The 24,585-nt window shown below is 37.2% G+C and overlaps 1 protein-coding gene across 2 annotated transcripts in view; it reads right to left on the bottom strand.

The window, feature by feature from the left end:
• Window positions 1-24,585, bottom strand: part of SCAPER (S-phase cyclin A associated protein in the ER) — a gene marked incomplete at both ends in the record, with an annotated part of 288,797 nt that overhangs the window by 191,284 nt on the left and 72,928 nt on the right. For both annotated transcript variants that reach the window (XM_080692276.1, XM_080692277.1), the window contains one exon: window positions 3,860-3,996. In XM_080692276.1, coding sequence (XP_080548402.1) covers window positions 3,860-3,996 — 137 coding nt within the window. The remainder of the gene's footprint in view (window positions 1-3,859; window positions 3,997-24,585) is intronic.

The following is a 24,585-nucleotide window of genomic DNA, read 5'->3' as shown; positions in this document are numbered from 1 at the left end:
ATTTGAAATGAGTCATAAGCCAAAATGTAAAAGATAAATTATAAAGCTTCTTTAAAAAATTGGGAGGCAGCCAGGTGTGGTGGCGCACGCTTGTAATCCCAGCATTCAGGAGGCTGAGACAGAAGGATCCGGGTTCGCGGACATCCTCAGCTACTTAGTGAGGCCCTTTGCAACTCAGTGAGACTGTTTCAAAATAAAGAAAAATAGGGCTGGGGGTATAGGTCAGAGATAGAATGCCCCTGGGTTCAACACCCAGTACTGCAAAAAAAAAAAAAAAATTGGGAGGCTTTGGACAGGCAAATATCTCTCAGTAAACCCAGAAAGCATAGGATATGAAGATACTGATAAAATAAATATCAAAATTAAACTTTTGCTTATCAAAAGCTATTAAAAATGTACATACAAATCTCAGATTAAGAGGGAAAATTCTCAATACATATATCCAACCGATAATTTGTAGTCGCAATATAGAAAACAACTCTAAAGTAAAATGACAGCCCAAATTTTTAAAATGACAAAAATCTTCAACAAATACTTGAGTAAGGAAGACCCTGAGCAGTTAAAAAGTACAGAAAAATCCAAATTATTAGTCACTAGGAAACTGCAATTAGAATTACAATGAGATATTACCATATTTCCACAAGAATTGGGCTAAAATATTAAAACTAACAGTACCAAATATTGGCAAGACTTTGGAGCAGCTGACCTCCACAGACTGCCAACCAGAGTATAAAATGGTACAGACCACTATGGATAAAGTTTAGTAACTCAACTTCTGGGTATTTACCCCTGAGAAATGGAAGCATATGTTCACTCAAAGCCTTGACAGGAATTTTACTTATAAATGACCCGAACTGAAAACCCAGATGTTTAGTCAGAGATGAATGGACTAAACATGTGACAGTATCCACGCCGTGGATATGTTCAACAATAAAAAGGGGACAGATTAGATCCACACAGCACTCTTAAGTCTCACAAACAGTATGTTAGGCCAAAACCAGCTGCAAAGGTGTGTGGTTTCATTTGTATAAATAGATAATGACAGAAAGTAGGTAAGTCATCTCCAAAGGCCAGGGCTAGTGGACCACTGACTGAAATGGGAGGTGAGGAAACTGTAGGAGCCGGGAGTGGTGGCGTACGCCTGTAATCCAGGACTTTGGAAGCTGAGACAGAAGGATCTCAGGTTCCACGTTGGCCCCTACAATTTAGTGATCCCTTCACCAACTTTGACAAAACCCTGATTCAAAAATAATAAAAAAAAAACCCTCTGTGGAGATGTTTTATATTTTGATAGGGGTATAGATTACATGGGTATTTAGTTTTGTAAAAACTCTGAATGTGAGGTCTCTACATTTCACTTATCTTCTTAAAAAAAAAAGTCAATACAGCCAGGCGTGGTGGCGCGCGCTTGTAATCCCTGCTCTTGGGAGGCAGAGACAGGAGGATTGCCCAGGTTCGAAGCCAGCTGTGCTGCCTTAAGAGACCCTGTTTCAAAAAATATAAAATAGGTCTGGGAGTGTAGCCCAGAGGTAGAAGGGCTTCCAGGAACCCCAGTACCACAAGAAAAAAAAAAGTCAATACAGGTAAGTATATAAGCACAAAAATAGTTATATACACCAAAATATTAGAAGCAACTGAATTATATTTTTCTACAAATACTTATATTTTTAAAACTTTATTAAACAAGTATTACTTACATTAAAAAAGGTCCTTAAGTCCCACTATAAAATGTCATTTGAACAATGACATGAAGGAGATGAGAGCCAGCATTATGAATATATGTAACAAGAATCTCTAAGAATAAGAAACTGAAACTATAAAAGCGCTAAGGTTTCTAGAAGTGGCAGGCACTGACTTACTTTGTTGTTGTTTTTTGTTTTTTTTTTTTTTTTTTTGTGTGTGTGTGTGTGTGTGTGTGTGTGTGTGTTTACTGGGAATTAAACCTAGGGGCATTCAACCTCTAGGCTACATTCCTAGCCTTTTTTTTTAAACATTTTTTTTAAACAGGGTCTCACTAAAGTGCTGAGGGGCTTACTAAGTTGCTGAGGCTGTCCTTGAACCTGTGGTCCTCCTGTCTCAGTCTCCCAAGTACTAGGATTATATGTGTGAGTTGCAATGTCTGGTTTGACTTACATTTTAACAGGCTCCTCACTCTGGGTAGAGTGTAGGGAGACTAACCAGAGGGCTACTAAAATGATCTGGGAGAGAGAACTGTGTGTGGTGACGCACGCTTGTAATCCTAGTACTTGGGAGGCTGAGACAGGAGGATCGCAGGTTCGCAGCCAGCCTCAGCTACTTACTGAGGCTCTCTGCAACTTAGTGAGATGCTATTTCCAAATAAAGAATAAAAAAAATAGGACAGGGGGTGTAGCGCAGAGGTAGAATGCCCTTGGGTTCCATCCCCAGTACCACAAAAAGAAAAAAATTATCTGGGTGAGAGGTGGTGGAAACTTAGACAGGGAGGAAGCTGTCAAGTTGGGGAAAGATAGTCAAATCCTGATTATATTTTAAAGCAAACTTAACACTATTTACAGCTAGACTGAATGTGAAATATAAGAGAATGAGAGGTCAAGGATGACTTGAAGGGTTGGGGCCCAGGCAACTAGAATATAGTGTCATTTAGTGATACAGAGAAGACTATGGGATAGAGTCAGGTTTGAGGAGAAGAAGACTGAACAAGTCTGTTTGGGGCATACTAAATATGAGTAACACTGCGGGTATCAAGTTGGTAGCCATCAGCAAGTAGAGGATATTAAAAGCCACAGGATTAGGTGACCTCATCAAAGGAATATATATATATATATATATATATATATATATATATATATATATGGAGAAGAAAAGAGAACTAAGGAAATATTCTAAAGTTTTCAAGTGTCATAAGGCCAGCAAGTTCTTAGCATAAATAAAAGATAGTAGACTAGAAATAAGACAGTAATACACTGAACTAAACTATTCTTAGAAACTCAAAGTGAGTTCAAAAACAAAGCAAGAAAGCCTTTCCTAGTGTTTGTGTAAATGAGCACTCTGAAGGTATCACTGATTCTGTGAGATGACACAGACACCTTAATGGATAACAATCTGAACATGAAACTCCAGAGAGGCAACTGCATGACTCACTATTATTCTATTGTTATTCTAGTTCTTATTTTTAAAATGCCATGGTCAAGCTTCTCCATCTTTAAGTCATTTGGGAACAGAAATATACAAGCATATTCAGAATACCTTCCCTCAAATAGTAAAGGTTTATCTACGAAGGAAGAACTATACTTGTCCTCAAACAAGACTCATTAGTCATCAGACAAGGCGCGAAGCCCAGGAGGTACCGATGTACTATACAGCTGCCCGGTCCTCGGATGTCACTTTGGAGGCTGATGATGAACTACAGGTCTGACAACTCACTTTCCATTTTAAGATATTTCTTGAACTTTTTGTTGTTGTGACAGGCAACCAAATTGATTAAACCCAGTCACAAGATTTGACACTACAGCCAGCAGACTTCTATTTGTTGATTGCTATTGATTTTCTTTGATACTTCATTTAAAAATCAATAGCTGGAAAGAAAAATAGGCTTGGTTTACACATACTTAAACATATTATCGTACACTGAAGGAGGCACAAGTTTGGCAGGGCTTTGGCATCCAATTATAAGAAGAGCTCTTAACAGGTGAAAGCAAGGGCTTTAGATCGATAGGCACTTTTTTTTTTCTCAATCAGAGAAAGTGGCTATAAATTAGGCTCATCAGTGTTATTTCAAGCAAACAACTCTCAGCTTTTTTGTGTGTCTGTCTCGTTGGATTTACATTAAAGGATTTATCACTAAGAGTTTCTGTTTTGTGTGTAAGGGTATTTAATGTACCTGGAATTCATCCGAGCTTTTATCTTTTTGGCTTTTTTCTTATTTTTCTGTCGCTCTTCTCCATCTTTCAATGGCTCTGGTGGAGCAGTACTTTCAACTACAATGTCAACAATATACTTCTTCAAGGAAAGATGCTCCTGCAAAATAAATCAATAAAACGTTAATGATGACTACTTTAAAATAGTATAGGATCCAGGTGTGGTGATGCATGCTTGTAATCCCAGTACCTGGGATGCGGAGACAGGAGAATCACAGGTTTGTGGCCAGCCTCAGCTACTTAATGAGGCCTTCACAATTTAGTGAGACCCTGTTTCAAAATAAAGAATATAAAATAGGGCTTAGAGTGTAGGTGAGAGATAGAATTCCCTGAGTTCAAACCCCAGTACCGCAAAAATAAAATAAAATAATACAGGACTGCTATACACTAGTGAATATAAATTATATATAGATGAAACTAAGAGTAAACTCTACAAAATACTGCTTTCCACAAATGTTTTGAAAAATGTTGAATTATTTTACTTGAGATTTTCACAAACGTATCAAATATTTGCTGAACATAAATTGTGCTAAATGCTAAGGATACAAAGACATAATCCTTGTCCACAATACCGCACAAGTCAAAAAGGAAAGGTAAAACATACAGACAAAACTATAATACCAAGCAATTAGCCAACAAGATAAAGATAAATGCTATACAAGCTCAAAGGGAGAAATAAGATGACAGTTCACTGGGAGTGAAGAGAAAAAACTTCAAGAAGGAAGCACCATGTCTGCTATTCCTTAAAGGATGAATAGAAGCTGAACACACGGATACTGAGTGTGTGTTAGGGATAGAGCAGGGTAATGAGGCAGGATGGGAAACGGTCATCTCAGAAAACACATCTCAGTGCTTAAAAGTAGAACATGGCTCTGGCAATAGAGCTTCGGTTTGCCCAGAGCAAATAAAATTTGACCTATTTCCATTCTCACCCATCTTAGATTCTACGGTCCATCACCTTAAATGCAAAATTGCAGGTACTCAATTCCATTGTCCCTCTCTTCCTTCATATCTGCATAGCAAAATCCCAATCCTATATCTATTCTATGCTTATATCCACCTATTCTATGCTTATATCTAGAGTAGACTGATGTGGCTCTACTTAGAAACCATTATGACATTATGCCTCAAGTGGGCTCACCTTTCTTGAAATAATTTTAGACTCTGCCTCAAATTTCCAGTACCTCTTATTTCCTATCCCCATCTCTCACTGCAAATCTATGCTTATTTGACTAAGAAAAAACAGCATATTCAGAAGAGAATTTCCACATACTCCCATGTAAAATTTAACACTCAGAATCTGTGTCAGTATACTTTGTCTTTTCTCCTGCAATATCATATAAACACTCATGTTCCCAGTAACTAGGATCAAGTCTTCCAAAAGTATGCTGGATCCCATTCCTTCTTGCCCCTTTATATCAGTGCTTCTGCTACATTAAGCACCATTAATTACTCCCTTTCTACTTAATTTCTTTCTATAGAAACCATCGTAAAAGAATTTTATGTCCCATCCCAACTACTCTTCTGTACCAAATATGTCTGCCTTTACATCCTAACTCTCCTCCTCTCTTGAACTCATTTCAGTCTAGCTAAAATTTTTATTCATTTCAGTCTAGTCCAATTTTTATTCCTGGTTCTGATTTCTCTCCTCAGCTCCATCTACATAAAAATATCTCCTCAAAATCTCCACTCAGGTAGAGAATTTCCAGAAGGATATGTCCATGATAAAACTCTTATTCTCACCCTATACATAAAGTTGTCCAGAACATTTTCTATTACAATAAATGTTACCATATGTATAATTTTCCACAACCAATATATCGGCCAATCCTGTTTACTCTCTTTTCTACAACTCAAAATCCAATCCAAATTCCATCCCTTCTCCCCACCACTATCACCTAATCCAAGTCACCATCAATTCCCATCTTTGTTACTATAATAGCCTCCTAACTAGTCTCCAGGTTTGTAGTTTAACTTAGTCTTTCTCTAAAAAAGAAGCTATGGGGGGGGGGGGGAGTTAAGGATTGAACCCAGGGCATTCTACCTCCAAGCTACACTCCCAGCCCTTTTTTTAAATTTATTTATTTTTATTTTTTATTTTTTGGTGGTGGGATGGGGTGAGGGGGGAACCCAGGGGCTTTCTACCTCCCGGCTACACTCTCAGACTCATTTCATATTTTTATTTGGAAACAGGGTCTCACTGAGTTGCCGAGAGCCTAAGTAACTGAGGCTGGCTTCGAACCTGCGCAATCCTCCTTTCTCAGCCTCCCAAGTACTGAGATTACAAGCGTGCACCACTATGCCTGACGCCCTTTTTATTTTGAAACAGGGTCTGGTTACGTTGCTGAGAGTCTCACTATGTTTTTGAGGCTGTTCTTGAATCTTTGGTCCTCCTCTCTCAGCCTCTCAAGCACTGGAATTACAAGCATATATCACCATGCTCAGCAGAAGCTAGTTGTTTTTTAAAATATAAACCAAATCACATAATTTTTATCAAAATTTGCTTTCTCACCACAGGGTAAAATCCAACTTCCTCAACATGGCTTCCAAAGCCATTTGTCATTGATTTCTCAAAACTTATCTTATACCACCTTCTCCTTTCTTTACTAAAACTGTATCCACAGTGGCCCTGTTATAACTCAATTCATTAGAAATGTTACGATATGGGAATCTACATGGTATTCCCTCAGCCAAGATTATTCTTCCTCCCAAAATTTGCATGGTCTCAGCAAAAATGAAACCTCAACCATAAGCAATACCCTCTAGTATTTGCTATCTCTTTATTCTATTTACTTTTCTTCATATGAATTGCCTCACATACATGCATTTGCAGTCTCCGTTACTAGAATGTAAGTTTAACAAGGGCAATGACTGTTTTGTTCATGTATGATTCTGTGTCTGGGACTTTGCCTGGCATACAATGGGTACCCACCCGCTCAGCACATGATGAATGAATGAAAGACAGTGAGATAATCGCATTTCTAAGAACTTATGACACAACATACATTGAGCTAAGTGCCTTATGGAAAACCACTCATTTAGTCCACAGAACTACATATAACAAGAACATCCTTAGAAGACATGTATTTTTTTATTATCTTCATTTTAACTGAAGAAAACAGATAAAGTCAGACACCTATCCAAATTTAGAAAGTCAAAATCATGACTAGATGAATCTGAAGACAGTAAAGTGACAGAGCCCAAATTTAAACTCAGACAGTATAATTATGGAGTCTACACTGTTGACTATGGTCCTCAAGATATGACTGGAAATTAGTTTGAGCTATAGAACTGTGCTTGCTTTTCAAATGATCATCTATCAAAAATAAAATGAAGTCAGGCATGGTGGTGCACATTTGTAATCCCAGTGCTTAGGAGGCTGAGACAGGAGGATCGCACAGGTTCAAAGTCAGCCTCAGCTACTGAGTGAGGCTCTCAGCAACTTAGTGAGAACCTGTTTCCATATAAAGTATAAAATAGGTTTGGGAGTATAGTCTGGAGGTAGAAAAGGCCCTGGGTTCCACCCCTAGTGCCATAAAATAAAATAAAATAAAAACCTCACAGCCAAAGAAAGAAAATATTCTCTTAAAAGTAGAAGGAATTATTTTCTTTAATAAACTAGGCCTATTCTATATGTACCTTTATATTTTGTGACTAATTAAAAGTAATGGGTTTTAGTAATAAATATACATGTATATATAAGGCAACTTGAAGAAATAACTCAATTTTTTCTCTTAAAAGGAAGAGAAGAAAACAGTAGAACTTTCTTCCTTTTTATGGTATAATACAAATCATCTATGAAGTCACTATCCATGATATCACTAATTGAACACTTATGTGATTAACAAAAAGCAGGAAAAATTATATGCATTATTTTCTGCAATTTTCACAACTCTATAGAACCAGTGGTGATATGTTTACATTTTACAGATGCTTTTAGAAGGCAGATGTTTGCAGATTTATACCTCAGAAAGGTTAGTATTATGCTCATGGTTACAAACCTGAAGGTGAGAGCCACGCCTGGATGACTTTACAAGACACAGCTTTTTCACTCTTCCACACTCCCTTCTCTACAGGGGAGTCCTTGACATGTTCTATTACTACACTAAGGAAAAGGAATATTCAAAATAACATATTTAGCTTTGTGAAAGGTCCAATTATACTATTTTCTGTTGTATATAAATATCATTTAAAAATCTAATGGGGCTTGGCATGGTGGTGCAAGCTTGTAATCCCCGCGCTTGGGAGGCAGAGACAGGAGGATCAAGCCAGCCTCACTGGCTTAAGAGACCCTGTTTCCAAATTAAAATACAAAATAGGTCTGGGAGTGTAGCCCGAAGGTAGAAGGGTTTCCAGGAACCCCAGTACCACCAAAAAAAAAAAAAAAAAAAAAAAAAAAAAAATCCAATGGGGCTTTTATATACAAAGGCAGGCCCTATACAGGAAAAATCTGAATTCTGTCTAAAGCCATCAAGAATTACACCTTTCTGGTAGACAATACAGTGACTGATTCTTTCACACACACACACACACCACAAACTCATATTAACTAGTTTAAAATTTTCAAAATAGAACAGATGAGAAGATGTTGTTATATAATGTAACGGTAACTTTTAAAAACAAATATATTTTAATTATAGAATATATGAAATTATAAAGTTAAGATTATAATCTTCTATAATTCTAATACCTAAAAATTATTAATATTTTGAACATTTTACTAGATACTTTGATTTGCATACATATTTTTTATAAAAATGAAATGTACCATTTACATTATTTTATGATCTGCTTTTTCATTTAATATTCTAAATACATATTATTACCATTAAATCATTTAACATGAGCTGGTATCTATAGGGTATTCTATTTCATGAGTACACATAATAATACCTTATTGTTAAACATATGGATAATTTTAAAATTTCAATATAATCAATCATTTATCAAATATTCCTATAGTTATTTTAAACACAATGTCGCCAGGCGTGGTGGCGCACGCTTGTAATCCCCGCGCATGGGAGGCAGAGACAGGAGGATCGCGCAGGTTCAAAGCCAGCTGCGCACGCTGGCTTAGGAGACCCTGTTTCCAAATAAAAATGTAAAAATAGGTCTGGGAGTGTAGCCCGGAGGTAGAAGGGCTTCCAGGAACCCCAGTACCACAAAATAAATAAATAAATAAATAAATAAATAAATAAATAAGTAAATAAACACAATGTCAATTACCCCATTATAATCAAACCACAGAAATAAAATTCTTGGGTTACAGGTTATACATTATTTCTAAAGCTTCTAACAGGAATTCTTAAACAACCAAAATGAGAATTAATTTATGTTCCTAAATTAATAATCAGTGGTTTGCCAATATCTACAAATCCTCTTCTATTTAAAAATCTGTAAATCTGTTAGCTGAAAAACTGGTATCGGTATGCTGGACAATTTTTTTGGTACTAAAGATTTGAACCCAGGGGCACTCTTATTCTGAGCAACATCCCCAGACCTTTTTATTTTTTATTTTAAAAAAGTGTCTTGAGCTAGGTGTGGTGGCACACACTTGTAATCCCAGTACTTGGGAGGCTGAGACAGGAGGATTGCGCAGGTTCAAAGCCAGCCTCAGCTACTTAATGAGACCCTGTTTCCAAATAAAATATAAGTCTGGGAGTGTAGCCTGGAGGTAGAAGGCCCCTGAATTTCATCTCCAGCACTACAAAAAAAAAAAAAAAAAAAAGGAGGTCCTGATTAATGCTGAACATCTTGCTAAATTGCGGAGTCCAGCCTCAAAACTATAATATTCCTGTCTCAGCCTCCCGAGTATGGGATTATAGGTATAAACCACTATATCCAGCCAGTTTGTTTATATTTTTGTTTTCTATGACTCAGAATGAATCCTTTGTCCAACTTCCTAGAAACACATTCTAAGTGTTAATGTATTTGCTCCTAACAGTTTTAAATTGTGATTGCTTTTTATACAAGTGAGACCAACTTCTGATGATAAAGGAAATAGTTGTTGGATGTAGCAGGATGATTAACAGTTCTATTAAACTTGTGACTGAAATAAAACAGAAAGACTAGTTTTGGGCATGACTCTAGAGGATGTAAAGCACTTAAAAAGGTTTTTTAATATCGAATAAGTGGTTGAGTGAAATATGGCCTATCCCTATGAGGAAGTATTGGTCATTAAAATCCCTAAAAGGAGGGTTCTGAGGAGAGGGTGGCAGTGGTAGCAAAGTTTTAGACTCTCTCTGCATCCCCACATAAAAATAGAAAGAGCAATCAGATAGGAAAGCAAAAACCCAGGCAAAATATTTTCTCATAATCCCCAAATAGAAGTGAGTGAGGACAAACCATCGGATCATTGAGTTTTACTCTCTTTTGTAGGTGAAATAAGGAGCAAACAACAGGGTAAAATAATAGATACGGGAAGAAATAAGGAACAATTATTGAATGAAGAGTTCAACTGGCCAATTTAAGAAAAGCATGTAACAGTGAGAGGGGAGCCGGTGTGGTGGCGCATGATTGTAATCCCAACACTTGGGAGGCTGAGACAGGAGGATTACGGTTCGCAGACAGCCTCCCTCAGCTACTTAGTGAGGCCCTCGGCAACTCAGCGAGACCTGGTTTCAAAATAAAGACTAAAAAATAGGGCTCTGAAGTAGAATGCCCCTGGCTTCCATCCCTAGTACTGAAAAAAAAAAAAGTGAAAGAGGGTTGGGCCACTGCCTGCAGGTGAGTGCACGGTGCTTCCAAAAAAAGGTCTGCTTGGAAGGTGGTTGCTATGAACTCTCCATCAGAGCTTCCTACCAGGAGAGGGCCATGACGGGAAAAACTGCCGGGAAAGGACTTTAAAGTGAGCAAAGAAACATAACAAAGGAATAATGCCTAAATAAAAGCCAAACAGGCAGAACCCGGATTTTTAAGAAAGCAAGCCACCGTATTTCCCACAAAAACAATGCGAAAAGAATCTCTGGGAAGTCAGAACAGTACCCAGAATGCAACTCCTAAAGGTTTCGTGAAACTAATTCAGTGTTAAAACAGGCAACAGAGAAGTAACATGGCCATTGCCATGCTATTTTTTAGAAGAAAAAGAATAAATTAAAAAACAACTGCACAAAAAAAATGAAAACACATCAAAAGAGTATGCGCTACTCAAAATACAACCTTCTGTTTCAAAACCAGCAAAAGTGTTACAGTTTGGGAATAAATGTCACCATTTGGGCGAACTGTCCCCGGGACCCGATTACGCTCCCAGAGATTGTTCCTGGTAACCATGGGTTCTTGTCCCAACTCAGGACAGATGTACACTGCTCAGGACTCTTGCTGAAGATTTAAATGAGTTTACTAAAAAGACAGAAACACAGAAGACAGGTACAGGCCATGCTACCCAGGGACAGCATGAGGGAGTAGCCTGGACAAAGTCACCCAACCACAAAACATAGAACAGCTTTTACAGATACGAAATCCTCCATCTTGTTCTCCTACGTAATTCTACGACACAGGTAAAGTCTGTCCCCTTAATTTTCCTGCCTAACTCATGGCTTATGCCCAGGTTTCTCCTTTCAGGAAGGTCAATTCCTTCCACCCATCCTCTTAACTGGATATCAGCTATTATGTAAACCTGTCTTTAGAATGTCAAAGCCCAAGCTCCACTCCTCTTTCCACTTGCTAATTACTTTTAGAAAGGGTACTTTACACTCTAACAGTTATCTGACTCCTAGGTGTAACCAAGTCCTGACTTCCCCTTCCCTCTTACAACTCTGAGCTTCATCTTCTGTGACCCCATTTTTGAAATATATATTAATAATCAGGGCTTCTTTCTCAAATCTTCCTAGGCCATTCCTAGTACTGGTACAAAAAGGATATAAAGAAAATAGCAGAAGTCATGAAAGAACAATAAAATTTTACTTTTTTTTCTTTTTCTTTTCTTTCTTTTTTTTTTTTTTTTTTTTGTGGGTCTGGGGATGGAACCCAGGGGCATTCTACCTCCTAGCTACACCTCCTGCCCTATTTTTTATTCTTTATTTTGAAACCAGGTCTCACTGAGTTGCAGAGGGCCTCACTAAGTAGCTGAGACTGTCTGTGAACCGCAATCCTCTGGTCTCAGCCTCCTGAATGCTAGGATTACAAGCTTGCGCCACCACGGCTTTAAAATTTTAAAAACAAAAATAAAGTCATAAAATTCAAAAATGGCAAATGAAGGAAATAAATATATAAAAACAGAAGACACATAAGAATAAATAAGTACAACTACTAATTCCTCAAAATGTGAAAAGAAAAAAAATTAAAATAAAAAAGAAATAAATATGATTTTAGATTAAAAATACTGAAGATAAGCAAATATGCATCTTACAAATAACAAGAATCCTGCTAGGCATGGTGGCCCATGCCTGGATCCAAGAATTTGGGAGATTGAGACTGGAGGATTTTAAGTGTGAGGCAATTTAGCAAGACCCTCAGTAGCTTGGTGAGACTCTGTTTCAAGATAAAAAATAAAATAGGGCTAGGGGGTCTATCTTGGAGGTAGAATATCCTGGGTTCAATCCTCAGTAAAACAAACACGCACACATGTGCGTGCCTGAGCGCGTGCACACACACACCCACACACACGAAATTCTTGAGAAAGAAAACCAAGACAAGAGAATAGAACAAATACTAAAAACTTTAATTCAAGAAAACTTGCATGCAGCTGGACGTGGTGGCGTACACTTGTAATCCCTGCGCTTGGGAGGCGGACGCAGGAGGATCATGCAGGTTTGAAGCCAGCCATGCTGGCTTAAGAGACCCTGTTTCCAAATTTTAAAAATGTATAAAATAGGTCTGAGAGTATAGCCTGGAGGGAGAAGGGCTTCCAGAAACCCCATTACCACCAAAATAAATAAATAAATAAATAAATAAATAAATAAATAAATAAATAAATAAAATTAAAAAAGAAAAGAAAACTTGCATGCAAAAATATAATTAAATATTAAAAGATTCAATACCAAGTCCCCCAAATACTAACTCACAATGGCTAACACTAGGAGATATCCTATTAAAATTTATGGCTTTAAATAGAAAGAAAAAATTCTTTGGCCATTTAGAAAAGAAAAAGTGACTTACAGGGAAAAATTAGTTATCATAAGCCTTTTCTTTTTCTTTTCTTGTGGTAGTGGGAATTGAACCCATGACTGAGTAAAAAATACTCTCTTACATCTAAATACAATTGTAATTATACAAGCAAGCAAAAGCAAAGATATGCTCTTTGAAACAAAGTAACTATGACTTACTCATTTTCGAAATATGAATCAATCAGGACCAAAAATTTCCCCAAAGGTCCTGAGTCTCCTTCCTATTTTATTTTCACTTTATTTCATTTGTATGGGGGATTGAACCCAGGGCATTCTACCTCTGAGTTATACCCCCAGCCCTGTTTTTATTTTTTAATTTGAAACAGAGACAAAGTTGTGAAGGCCCTCACTAAATAGCTGAGGCTGGCTATGATCTTGTAATCTTCCTTTCTCAGCCTCCCAAATACTGGGATTATAAGTGTGAACCACCATGCCCAGCCTAATACATTTTTAAAAATACATTTTCTAGCCTTATGAAGTCCTGTTCAAAGCAAGCTCTACTCTCCAACTGTGCTGGTACTGGGAACCTTCTTTGGTACTTATTTGAAAATGTACTAATTTCAAATGCTTTGGCATTAATGTTAAAATATAGAGAGTGGTCAGAGTTTGGGTGTCCTGCAGACATTTGGGCAGAGAAGGAACCCTGCAGAGTTCCCCAGAATAGAGGTAGTCCAGAGCCTTTGCATTCTACAGACAAGTTTTACATAATAAATAACTTCTAGCAGACAAGCTGAAATTCCCCAAGGATGTGGGAGGATGCCACACACCTTCAAGAGATCCCTGACTTAGATAACCAATGAACACATTTTGGGGTGTAACAAAAGGCTTGGGTCTATACCAGAGAAAGGGCAGGCCTACAAGAAGAAATCATCACATCAAAAGACTTGTTTTTATGGATCACCATCTCTGTAGGTCAGAAAGATGACTGGTTAAGCAAAGATACAGGATACAAATCTTTTTTTTTTTTTTTGGTGGTACTGGGGATGGAGTCCTTCTACCTCTGGGCTACACTCCCATACCCCCAGACTCATTTTATATTTTTAATTTGGAAACAGGGTCTCTTAAGCCAGTGAGGCTGCCTCGAACCTGCGCGATCTTCCTGTCTCCACCTACCAAGCGCAGGGATTACAAGTGTGTGCCACCACGCCTGGCCAGAATAAAAATCTTTATAAAAACTGTTTGGTATTCAAAACCCCAGTGACCTATTTTTAAGTCACTCCACTATATCACTCTCTTTATGACATAGTGCCTTGATGTAATTTCTGTTCCTTTTTTCTGCCTTTGTAATAATAAAATTACTTAAGTTGACAGCAGAAGAGTTCAGGCTATTCTTTTTCTAAAATAGCTCAGAACAAGAACCCATGGCTACATCTCACACCAGTAGTTTTGCTGTCCCACCATAACAGTTTTTGGAGCCCAACAACGTGGGGCACTGTTACACTACCAACAAAATAAAACATGAATGCTGGCCATATTTGATACTGTTAACTCTAAATAAGCATCAAAAGGCAATACTATTTTTCTTCGGACAAAAACACTGGCTGAGAAGCCAGGTGTGGTGGCACACGTTTGTAATCCCCGCACTTGGAAGGCTGAGACAGGAGGATCGCACAAGTTCAAAGCCAGCCTCAGCTACTTAGTGAGGCTCTCAGTAAATTAATGAGACCCTGTTTCCAAATAAAATATAAAATAGGTCTGGGAGTATAGCCTGGAGGTAGAAAGTCTCTGGGTTCTACCCCAAGTACCACAAAAAAAAAAAAAAAAAAAAAAAAAAAAAACCACTGGCTGAGGAGTAGAAACAGCACTGTAAAGAGGTCCACACCAAGATAAAATCTACAACTCATGACTAAGTGACTTTTCTGGGCCTCAGTCTCCTAATTGGTAATAAAACAATATTAGAAAATGACCTGGGTGTGGTAGCACAGGCTTGTAATCCCAGCATCATTTGGGAGCCTGAAACAGGAGGATCCTGGTTCTCAGACAGCCTTAGCTTCTTAGTAAGTCCTCTTGCAACTTAGTGAGACTGTTTCAAAATAAAAGAATAAAAATAGGGCTGGAGGTGCCTTCTGAGGTAGAATGCCCCTGGGTTCCATTCCCAGTACCAAAAAAAAAAAAAAAAGAACTGCAAAGTTCCCGTGGGTTTTTTTTCCGGGGTGGGGGGGTACTGAGGATTGAGCCCAGGGGCATTCTGTCTCTGAGTTACACCTCCAGCCCTAATGGATGTTGAGTCTGTCATTGAACCTGCAATCTTCCTGTCTCAGATGAAGCACATGGATTACAGGCATGTGCCACCTCACTCTGCTAAAGTTCTCTTTTCTTTCTTTTTCCTTTTCCTTCTTTTTTTCAGTGCTGGGGATGGAACCCAGGGGTATTCTACCTCTGAGCTACAGCCCCAGCCCTATCTTTTATTCTTTATTTTGAAACAGGGTCCCACTGAGTTGCAAAGGGCCTCACCAAATAGCTGAGGCTATCCCCAAACTGCTGTCCTTCTGTCTCAGCCTCCCTAATGCTGGGATTACAAGCATACACCACCATGCCTGTCTAAATTCTCTTTTTCATATACTTTAAATAACAATGTAACAACCACAAAGCTATTTAGGGATGGCCAATTACACACACACACTGTCTAGTTTTCACTGTGAATTCTTATTAAAAGAATACTGCTATATGAAAACTAATAAATGTATAGAAGAAAACTAATACTATACAGACATGATCTCATCAAAGTTTATACCCATGTTATTCTTTTAATTACCTTTTATGGCACACTAGATCAAAGCACTGGCCTTTCAATTATAATTTACTATATTAAATGAAATAATTCATACTAAGGTCTATGACCTTGATATTCTATCAGACTTCCTAAAGACTCTCATATTTCCTCATGTTTTTTAAGAGACGTGAAAAAAATTGAGCTGCAGATAGGTGCCTTTTCTTTGTGAAGCAATTTAAAAGTTTTAAACATAGACTAAGCAGAAAAATACAAATAATAAATGCAAAAATTATTAAACTACCAATTTTAGAACTTTCTCAAATATTGTCTCACAATAAACATATTTCATCAAATATGGCACAATGAAGTAAATATCTGCTTCAATTATTTCAAAATATTAAAGTAAGAAACTAAGAACTTTCAAGGTAGTTATTTTTCACAAATTAATAGGATTTTAATATGTTTTTAAAAAATAACCAGTTTCATTACAATAATATATCTAGATGTATTTTTATTTGAAAATCAAAAGTATTTTTTATTAGAAATCTAACATCATGCTGTTATGGTGAGGAACTGTTATGGGGGCCCTGTTGGGCTCCCAAACTGTAACAGTGAGAGATGTAACTGCGGGTTATTGTTCTGAGCTATGTGTAGAAAACAATAGCCCGAACTCTTATAAGCTTAAGCGATTTTATTATTACAAAGATGGAAAAGTAGAAACAGATGGTAAAGCCCTATACCCCAAAGAGGGGATGTAGGTAAGTGACTTGAAAACAAGTCACTGGAGTTCTAGATACAGAATAGTTTTTATTGATATATGATCCTTTATCTTGCTCTACCAAGTAATCTTCTGACCTAGGTATAAGTCCAACCACTAACTCCATGCAGGCCCCCTTTTTTTTATGATTATGGAGATTATGACTATGGCAAAAAACAAACAAAACAAACAAAAAAAAAAAAAACCAAACCCTACCTGCCTTACTGCAGGTGTAAACCTAGGTTTCTTTGTTAGGACCAGAATGATTCACAAAGTCAGAGGCCAGGCAGTATCTGCTCCCCTTTGACAGAGGCCTGACCCTCCTCCGGCACTCAGCACCTCCTCCTGCACTCTTGGGGAATTCTTGGCTTTTCTGCTAAATGTCATTTATTATGTAAACCTGTTTTTAGAATATGAAGGCCCTAGGCCCCAACTCTTCTTATCTACTTGCTAATTACTTTTAGTGAGGGTACTCTGCATTATAATAACTGCCCTGATAGCCAGGCAGTAACCAGGTTCTGACTGCTTTTCTTTTTTACATTTTGAAACCAGTAATACCAAATTCATTTTCCAAAACATTGATACCAAAGTCATTTTGAAATACTGGCACATTAATACCAACGTCATTTTTCAAATACATTTTGAAGCCATTTCCCAATACTGGTACAATGCTTCAGATGCTCATTTCTCTAGAAACAAAAGTTTATTTTCTAGACCAGGGTGGATGCCATGTTACTAACCAAAATATATAAGAAATTAAGGTAAAGGTTTTCATACTCTGTTTAGAAAACAACACTTACCTCTGAACCTCATCCTGTAGTATCTGAATCAACTTTGGAATCTAAAGTTTAAGCATATTAGTTTATTCAAGGATAAAATTCTGCTTTTCTCATACCTGTTCCACTCTTCTAAGCTTGCCTGGAACAAAAACAATTAAACTGGAGACCTATCCCATTCCTCCCCACTGCCTGCCCCAGCACTGGAGGGTAGAGGTCAGCAGGGTGGGAACTCTTGATTCTTATTTCTCTGGATGATGAGGATAGTGAAAAAAGTAAGAGGTGAGGAAGATATGGAAAGGAAGGGAAGGGATGGATCCTAGGGAGGGGAAGAAGTAGGAGGAGGAAAATTGGGGGAAGGGAAAGGGAAAGGAATACTCAATTTAAAACAACGGGGCATTTTTAGACAGTATTTCACCATACACTTTGAATACTGCCTTCAAAGATATAATACTTTGAAAAAAGTATTAATTTGCTAAAATTTCATTCAAAACCTACTATATATCAAGGGCTTATGTTAACTGCTTAAATTCAAGAGGACTGAGATTCTCTGGGTGTCAGTTTTGTTCAGAATAAAACCAAAAGAATCTGTAGTAAACTATTCTTTTGGTATTTTTCATTCCTCCATAAAACTATCCCAGGATATAAGAAAGAGTTCAGAAGAACTCGTTAAACTCAATTTGTAATTATTGATTGTTTTGGATGCCATTAGCAATATCAAAGTATTATGACAACTACCTAAACATTATGTAGAAATGAATGTACAACTGAGAAAAATTAGGTAATATTAAAATGAATGTGTTTAGACATTAAAGACACTGGGAAATTTATAGAAGGTGGGATTACATGACATCCTTTACCTGATAATGGCCTAATGCAGAGTATACAAGCAAGTACCAAGAAATGCTTCAAAAAATAAAAGGTTTAAGAGTTTCATATTTTAAAAATTTTTTAAATTTTGTCCAAAAGAAAATTTGAGAAAGTCTGAAATATAATGCCTTTTATCAAAATAATGCCCTTTGTAGTAGTTCTTAATTTTAAAAAACTAAACATATATGGCAGTGACAACTTTTAAAATTAGAAAGGTCATTTTAATTATACAAAAGATTAAATTGTGTTATGGTCCCTTTCTAGAGATGTAGGATACACTCATGGTCTTATCAATTACAATCTATGCATTATATTGTTTAAGGTGACAGATGAGAAAAATGGAGCTAATGAAATACTGTGAAACAGACACCTTACGAAGGAGAAAAGGCCATCCTCTGATGGGGTGATAGTCTCCCATCTGTCCCCTGCCACTCAGTGACAATTACAAAACCTCCATTGGTTTTCTGGTAGGTGGAGATGATGAATGAGGTAAAGGCTTCTTTTTCAGAGTCCGGTGCTCCTTTCTGATCTAATCTGAGACTTCACAGATGACTCAAAGACAGGCTCAGAGTTCAGCAAGCTTATTAATTTATCATGCTGTAAAGACTGAGGAAGGTCTAAATTCAATATTGAAACTAGGAATAACTGTATTAAACTCAGTCTTATAATGAATGAATTTTCTCAGAATGCTCAAATTTCACATACAATAACTTAAACTATGTTATCCTCAGAAATCATTTTAATAATAGAGTGATAATAATTATCATGTATCACTAATAAGGTCACTGTCTCAATCCCAGATCAAAGAGGAAAAAATAATGGTCAGAGCTAGAACTCCTCAGCCTTCAGTGGCTTCCAAGGCCGTTGGCAACAAGGACGTGAGGGAGTAAGCAGATCACATCACGTTCAACAACACTAGAGTAGTACGACCCTTTTAAGTGCTTAGGGAAAAGACGGCTGCAAAAATCTATTACATAGGTTAAAATTATAGAGAAATATATACTGCCCTAACTATAGAAAAGTGAGATGGCTATTTTATATTAGACAAGGTAAGCCAGGATGGTTGCGCACAACCCCAATGCCAGTACTTGGAAGACTGAGACAGAAGGATTACAGGTTTTGAGTCCACTCTCAGCGACTTAGCCGTTTAGCAGGACTGGGGGAGTAGCTCAAAAGTAGAATGCTCCTGGGTTCAAGGTAAATTTTCACAGAAAAAATATGGCTAGGAATAATGAAGGTTATTTTACAGTAATAAAGGAGTAAATCAATCACAGCAGTGTACCAATCCTTGGAATGTATATAATTAATAACATCTAAAACCACATGAAACAAAAGCTGATAAAACTGTCAACAGAAATTTTAAAAATTTACAATTAAAACCAAAGACCTCAAGTCCCCTCGCTCAAAAATTGAGATAGTAAGAGCAAAACCCAGCAAGAATATATAGAAAACTTTTGTGTGTGTGTGGTACTGATGATGGAACCCAGGGGCATTGTACCTCTGAGCTACACCCCAGCCCTAGTTTTTAGTCGTTTTATTTTTGAAACAGGGTCTCAATGAGTTGCGAAAGGCCTAAGTAGTTGAGGGTGTCCATGAACCGCGATCCTCCAGTCCCTGCCTCCCGAATGCTGGGATTACAATCATGCACCACCATGCCTGGCTAAGAGGAAACTTTTGAGGCGATGGATATATTCATTATCTTGATCATGGTGATAGTTTCACAGATGCATGCATATGCCAAGACATTAAATTATATAATTAAAGATAAGTGCAATTTAATGTGTGACAGTTATACCCCAAAGCTTTTCTGAAACAAATTTCCAAATAAAAGCTGCTCCTAACCCTAAGTGGCCTAATTTTCCAATTCTTTAAGACATATATTGTATAATATACTACAATAACATAAAATACTGTATCTATGTAAAAAGCAATCATCAACTAAAACATACATATTGTAATACCAGTTTAAAAGAACTAAATTTAGCCACAAGCTATTAGAGATCTAGCTAAAACAAAAGGAAGGATAAAAAAATAAAGGCAGATTCACGACCAGCCTCTGCAACTTAGCAAGAACGTCAGCAGCCTAATGAGACCATTTCTAACCAACAAATAAGAAGGCGAGGTATGACTTGGAGACAGACACCTCTGAGGTTCAATCCCAAGTACCACAAAAAAGAAGGGAAAGGAGAGAGGGGGAGAGGGGGAGGCAAGGGGGTGAATATATCATTTTACTGATACATTAAATGAAACTTTCAAGGAAAAGATAATTTCTGTTTTATTCCTTATGTACCAAATTTGGAGGTAGATGTCTCTGTGTTCAATCCCAGTATCACACAAAGAAAAAGTAGAAAGAGGAGTATACAGTTCTACTGGGACATTAAATGAAACTTTCCAGGAAAAGGTAATTTCTGTTTTTCTATATGTACCTAGTAATAAAAATAAGTACTAGGAAAAATTAGCTGGTTCATATATGAAGCGAATATTAAAGAAGAAAAAGTATGATGGGCACAGTGGGACATATCTGTAATTCCAATACTTAGGAGACTGAGGCAGAAGAAACATAGGTTCAAGGCCAGTACAGTAACTTAGAAAGTCTGTTTAAATATAAAAAATAAAACAGGGCTAGGAGTTTAACTCAGAAATAAAATGCCCCTGGGTTCAATCCTCAGTGGAAGGGAGGGAAGGTAGGAGGGAGGGAAAAGAAAAGGGAGGGCTAAACAAATTCTGCAATTTTACAGAAAGGAAAAACTATGCATTCTAAAAATCATAAAGTAAATTTAAAATTAGAAATTTTTTATATAACATTAAATAAGTGAATTAAAGAAAAACAACCACCTCTTCCAATTAAGCTTTACTGAAAAATGTTTTTTCTTTAGCTAAAGTAATTTGTAAAAAAGCACTTATAAGATAGAGAAATAACTCTAATAAAAATTAATTCCTATTTATTATGTTTAATCCTACAAATGTAGGGAATTTCCTTAACTTGATAAAAGATACTTGGGGGTGGAGCCCAGGAGCATTCTACCTCTGAGCTACACCCCCCAAGACTTATTTTTCCATTCTTTATTTTGAAACAGGGTCGCGCTGAGTTGCGGAGGGCCTCACTAAGTTGCTGAGGCTGTCTGTGAACCCAGATCCTCCTCTCAGCCTCCCAAATGCTGGGATTACAACAAGCCTGCGCCATGAAGCCCGGCTGATCAAAGACTTGTAATTCCAGTACTTGAGAGGCTGAGACAGGAGGATCACAAGTTCATAGCCAACCTCAGCTACTTAGAGAGGCCCTCTACAACTCAGTGAGACCCTGTTTAAAAATAAAGAATAAAAAAATAAGGCTGGGGTCTATCTCAGAGGTAGAATGCCCCTGGGCTCCATCCCCAGTACTAAAACAACAACACCCTAACTCATTAAACCTGCAAATTAAGGGGAAAAAAACAAATAAAGTCTTAATTTTAGTTATCTTAAAATGAAGCTACTGAATGAACTACATACATAAATCTGGGGCTCCTCTGCACTACAATTGGGCAGCCGACTATCACAGCTGAACATCTGTTAAGAGTCAAAACGGTCTATTCTTTAACTATCTGCTTTGGCTCAATTCAAAAGTATAAAAACTAAGTTTGAATTTAATACTATATGCACCTTCCTAAACAATCTGATCAGAGCAGCCCTTAATAAAATCCAACATTTGGTTTCTTATAATGGTAACAAATAACAGTGCAAGAAATTAAAACTTACGGGTGTAATTGGCTTCAATATACAACTCTATGATAATGTTTTTAATGCAGATGCATTCATTTATCTAATTTTGAGCCAGATTTAAAATAAAATGAACAGGACAAAGAAGACTCCTGAGCAACATGAACATAATCTCCATTGTTAAATTACTTTCTTCCATTTTACTTTGTTTTTCCTTTAAAGTTACCTGTGCACATAATTCAGTTAAAAAAAAAAAAAAGTCTCTTACAGCTCTCTCCACTTATTTCCCTAATCCAAAGGCAACAGTTTTAAGTGACTATTAAATGTATTAAATGCCTACTTTATCTTTTTTCTTAACTGATTTTGTTTGGTTGGATTTAAAATTTTTTTTAATGCTGGAGATTGAACCTACCTACCTCCGAGCTACAACCTCAGCCCTATTTTATTTGTAAACAGGATCTTGCTAGGTTTCCGAGAGCCTAGTTAAGTTGCTAAGGTTGGCTTCAAACCTGTAATTCTTTTGTCTCAGCCTCCCAAGTACTGGGATTATGGGTATGTACCCATACCCTGCTTATAATATATATTTGTATATCTATTTCTTCACTTTTCAGATTTAAGATTATATAAAGTTTTCCCTCACAAAGTCCAGTTAGACAGGTAGTTATAATAATGTTGTAAAAATAAATGCAAGCAAAGAGCACTGTATAATATCCAATTTTATTTTTTAAATGTATGTGTGTATATATGTTTATGAAAGTATTTAGTGGTACTAGGGACTAAGCCCAGGAGCTTTTTACTTCTGAACTATATTCCAACCCTATTTTTTTTAAACAAGGTCTCATCAATTTGCAGAGGGTCTTAAGTAGCTAAGGCTGGCCATGAAACTGGGATTCTCCTGTCTCAGTCTACCAAGTACTGGGATTACAAGCATGTACCACCACATCTGGCTAATATCCAGCTTTATATAAGCAAAATAAATAAATTCAGCAACACTTACTACATACAAAAGATTTTAAGCCGAGCAATTAGCCTAAGATTTAATACATTTAACTTATCCATTAGCATGTTGATAATCAACCCTGGAAGATTCAATTTATAGCCTTTACTATTTTAAATTTTAGTTGAAAATAGGGTCTCACTAAATTGCTGAGGCTGGCCTTGAATCTTCCATCCTCCAGTCTCAGCCTTCCAAGCACTGGGATTTCAGAAGTACACCATCACACAAGCTAATCTTAAAAGCATCCAGAGAGCCAGGTGTGGTGGTGCACACCTATAATCCCAGTACTTGAAGGCTGAGCCAGGAGGACTGCAGGTTCGTGACCAGCCTCAGCAACTTAGCGAGGACCTTTGCAACTTAATGAGACCCTGTTTGAAAAAAATAATAATAATTAAAATAAAATAGAGCTGAGGGTATATCTCAGAGGCAAAATGTCTCTTAGTTCAATTCCCAGTAACACATACCTATGCATAAAGGGCTAGTTTGGGAGTATAGCCCAGAGACAGAATGCCTCTGAGTTCAATTACCAGCACCACCAAAACAAAACAGCAAAAAGTGAAAAAGCCAGGTAACATTCAGAGGCAAAACAATATGTATTATTCCAAATTTCTCAAACTAAATTCTTTTTTTTTTCTTTTTCTTTTTTTTGGTGGTACTGGGGTTCCTGGAAGCCCTCCTTCCTCCGGGCTACACTCCCAGACCTATTTTATATTTTTGAAACAGGGTCTCTTACGCCAGCGCGGCTGGCTTCGAACCTGCGAGATCCTCCTGTCTCCGCCTCCCAAGCGCGGGGATTACAAGCGTGCGCCACCACGGCCGGCTCAAACTAAATTCTGGAAGCCAGGAAGGCTTGGAAGACCTCAATGAAAACAATTTAAAACCAAGGGTGTTATATCGAGCAAAGCAATCTTTCAAAAGCAAAAGAGAAATAAAGATCTTCCAAGATAAGCAAAAACTAAAAGAATTCATCACTCCTAAGCTAGTTCTACAGAAAACACATAAAGAAATAACAAAGAAGAAATAAAAACTAAATTCCAGGGCCAGAGAACAGGCAAAAATCCATTATAAGAGCAAATAGGTAAAGGAAAACTAAACCTGAATCAACTAGGAGATATAATTCAAAATGACAGGAAATAACAAGAGACCTCTCAATATTAACATTGAATACCAGTGGTCTCAAATCCCCAATTAAAAGACATAAACTGACAGAGAAAATTAAAAATCAAAATCCAAGCTGGGCATGATGGTGCACACCTGTAATCCCAGCACCTGAAGGCAGAGACAGGAGGCTCTCAGGTTCAAGGACAGTCTTGGCAATTTAGTAAGAACATGTCTCAAAGTTAAAAAAAAAAAAAAAAAAAAAGGAAGGCTCGGAGGGAGCTTAGTGGTAGAGTTTCCCTGGCTTTAATCCCCAGAAACACACATATACACAAAATTAAAATCCAATAGATGTTATTCACAAGACACTCAATGTAGAAGCAAAGATATTATTCGTGGGCAAAGGTGAAAGGATAGAAAAAGACATCCCATGCAAACGGAGACGGAAAGCAAGCAGTACTCTTAATTACATCTTTCAAGTCAGAACATATTACAAGAGAAAAAGAAGTTTACTTCTTACTGACAAAGGGAACTGTAAAACAAGAGAATACGATGATAGTAAAAATCCATGCCCAAATGTCCGTATACCAACTTACATAAAACAAACACTACTTAACATCAAGACTCAGACCACAATACCATAGTATTGCAAGACTTCAACACCCTCCATCAACATTA

This window comes from Muscardinus avellanarius (genome assembly GCF_963383645.1).
Source record: "Muscardinus avellanarius genome assembly, chromosome: 3".
NCBI lineage: Eukaryota > Metazoa > Chordata > Mammalia > Rodentia > Gliridae > Muscardinus > Muscardinus avellanarius.
The sequence above is the reverse complement of the archived record's forward strand: the minus strand, read 5'-3'. Positions and strand labels throughout refer to the sequence as shown.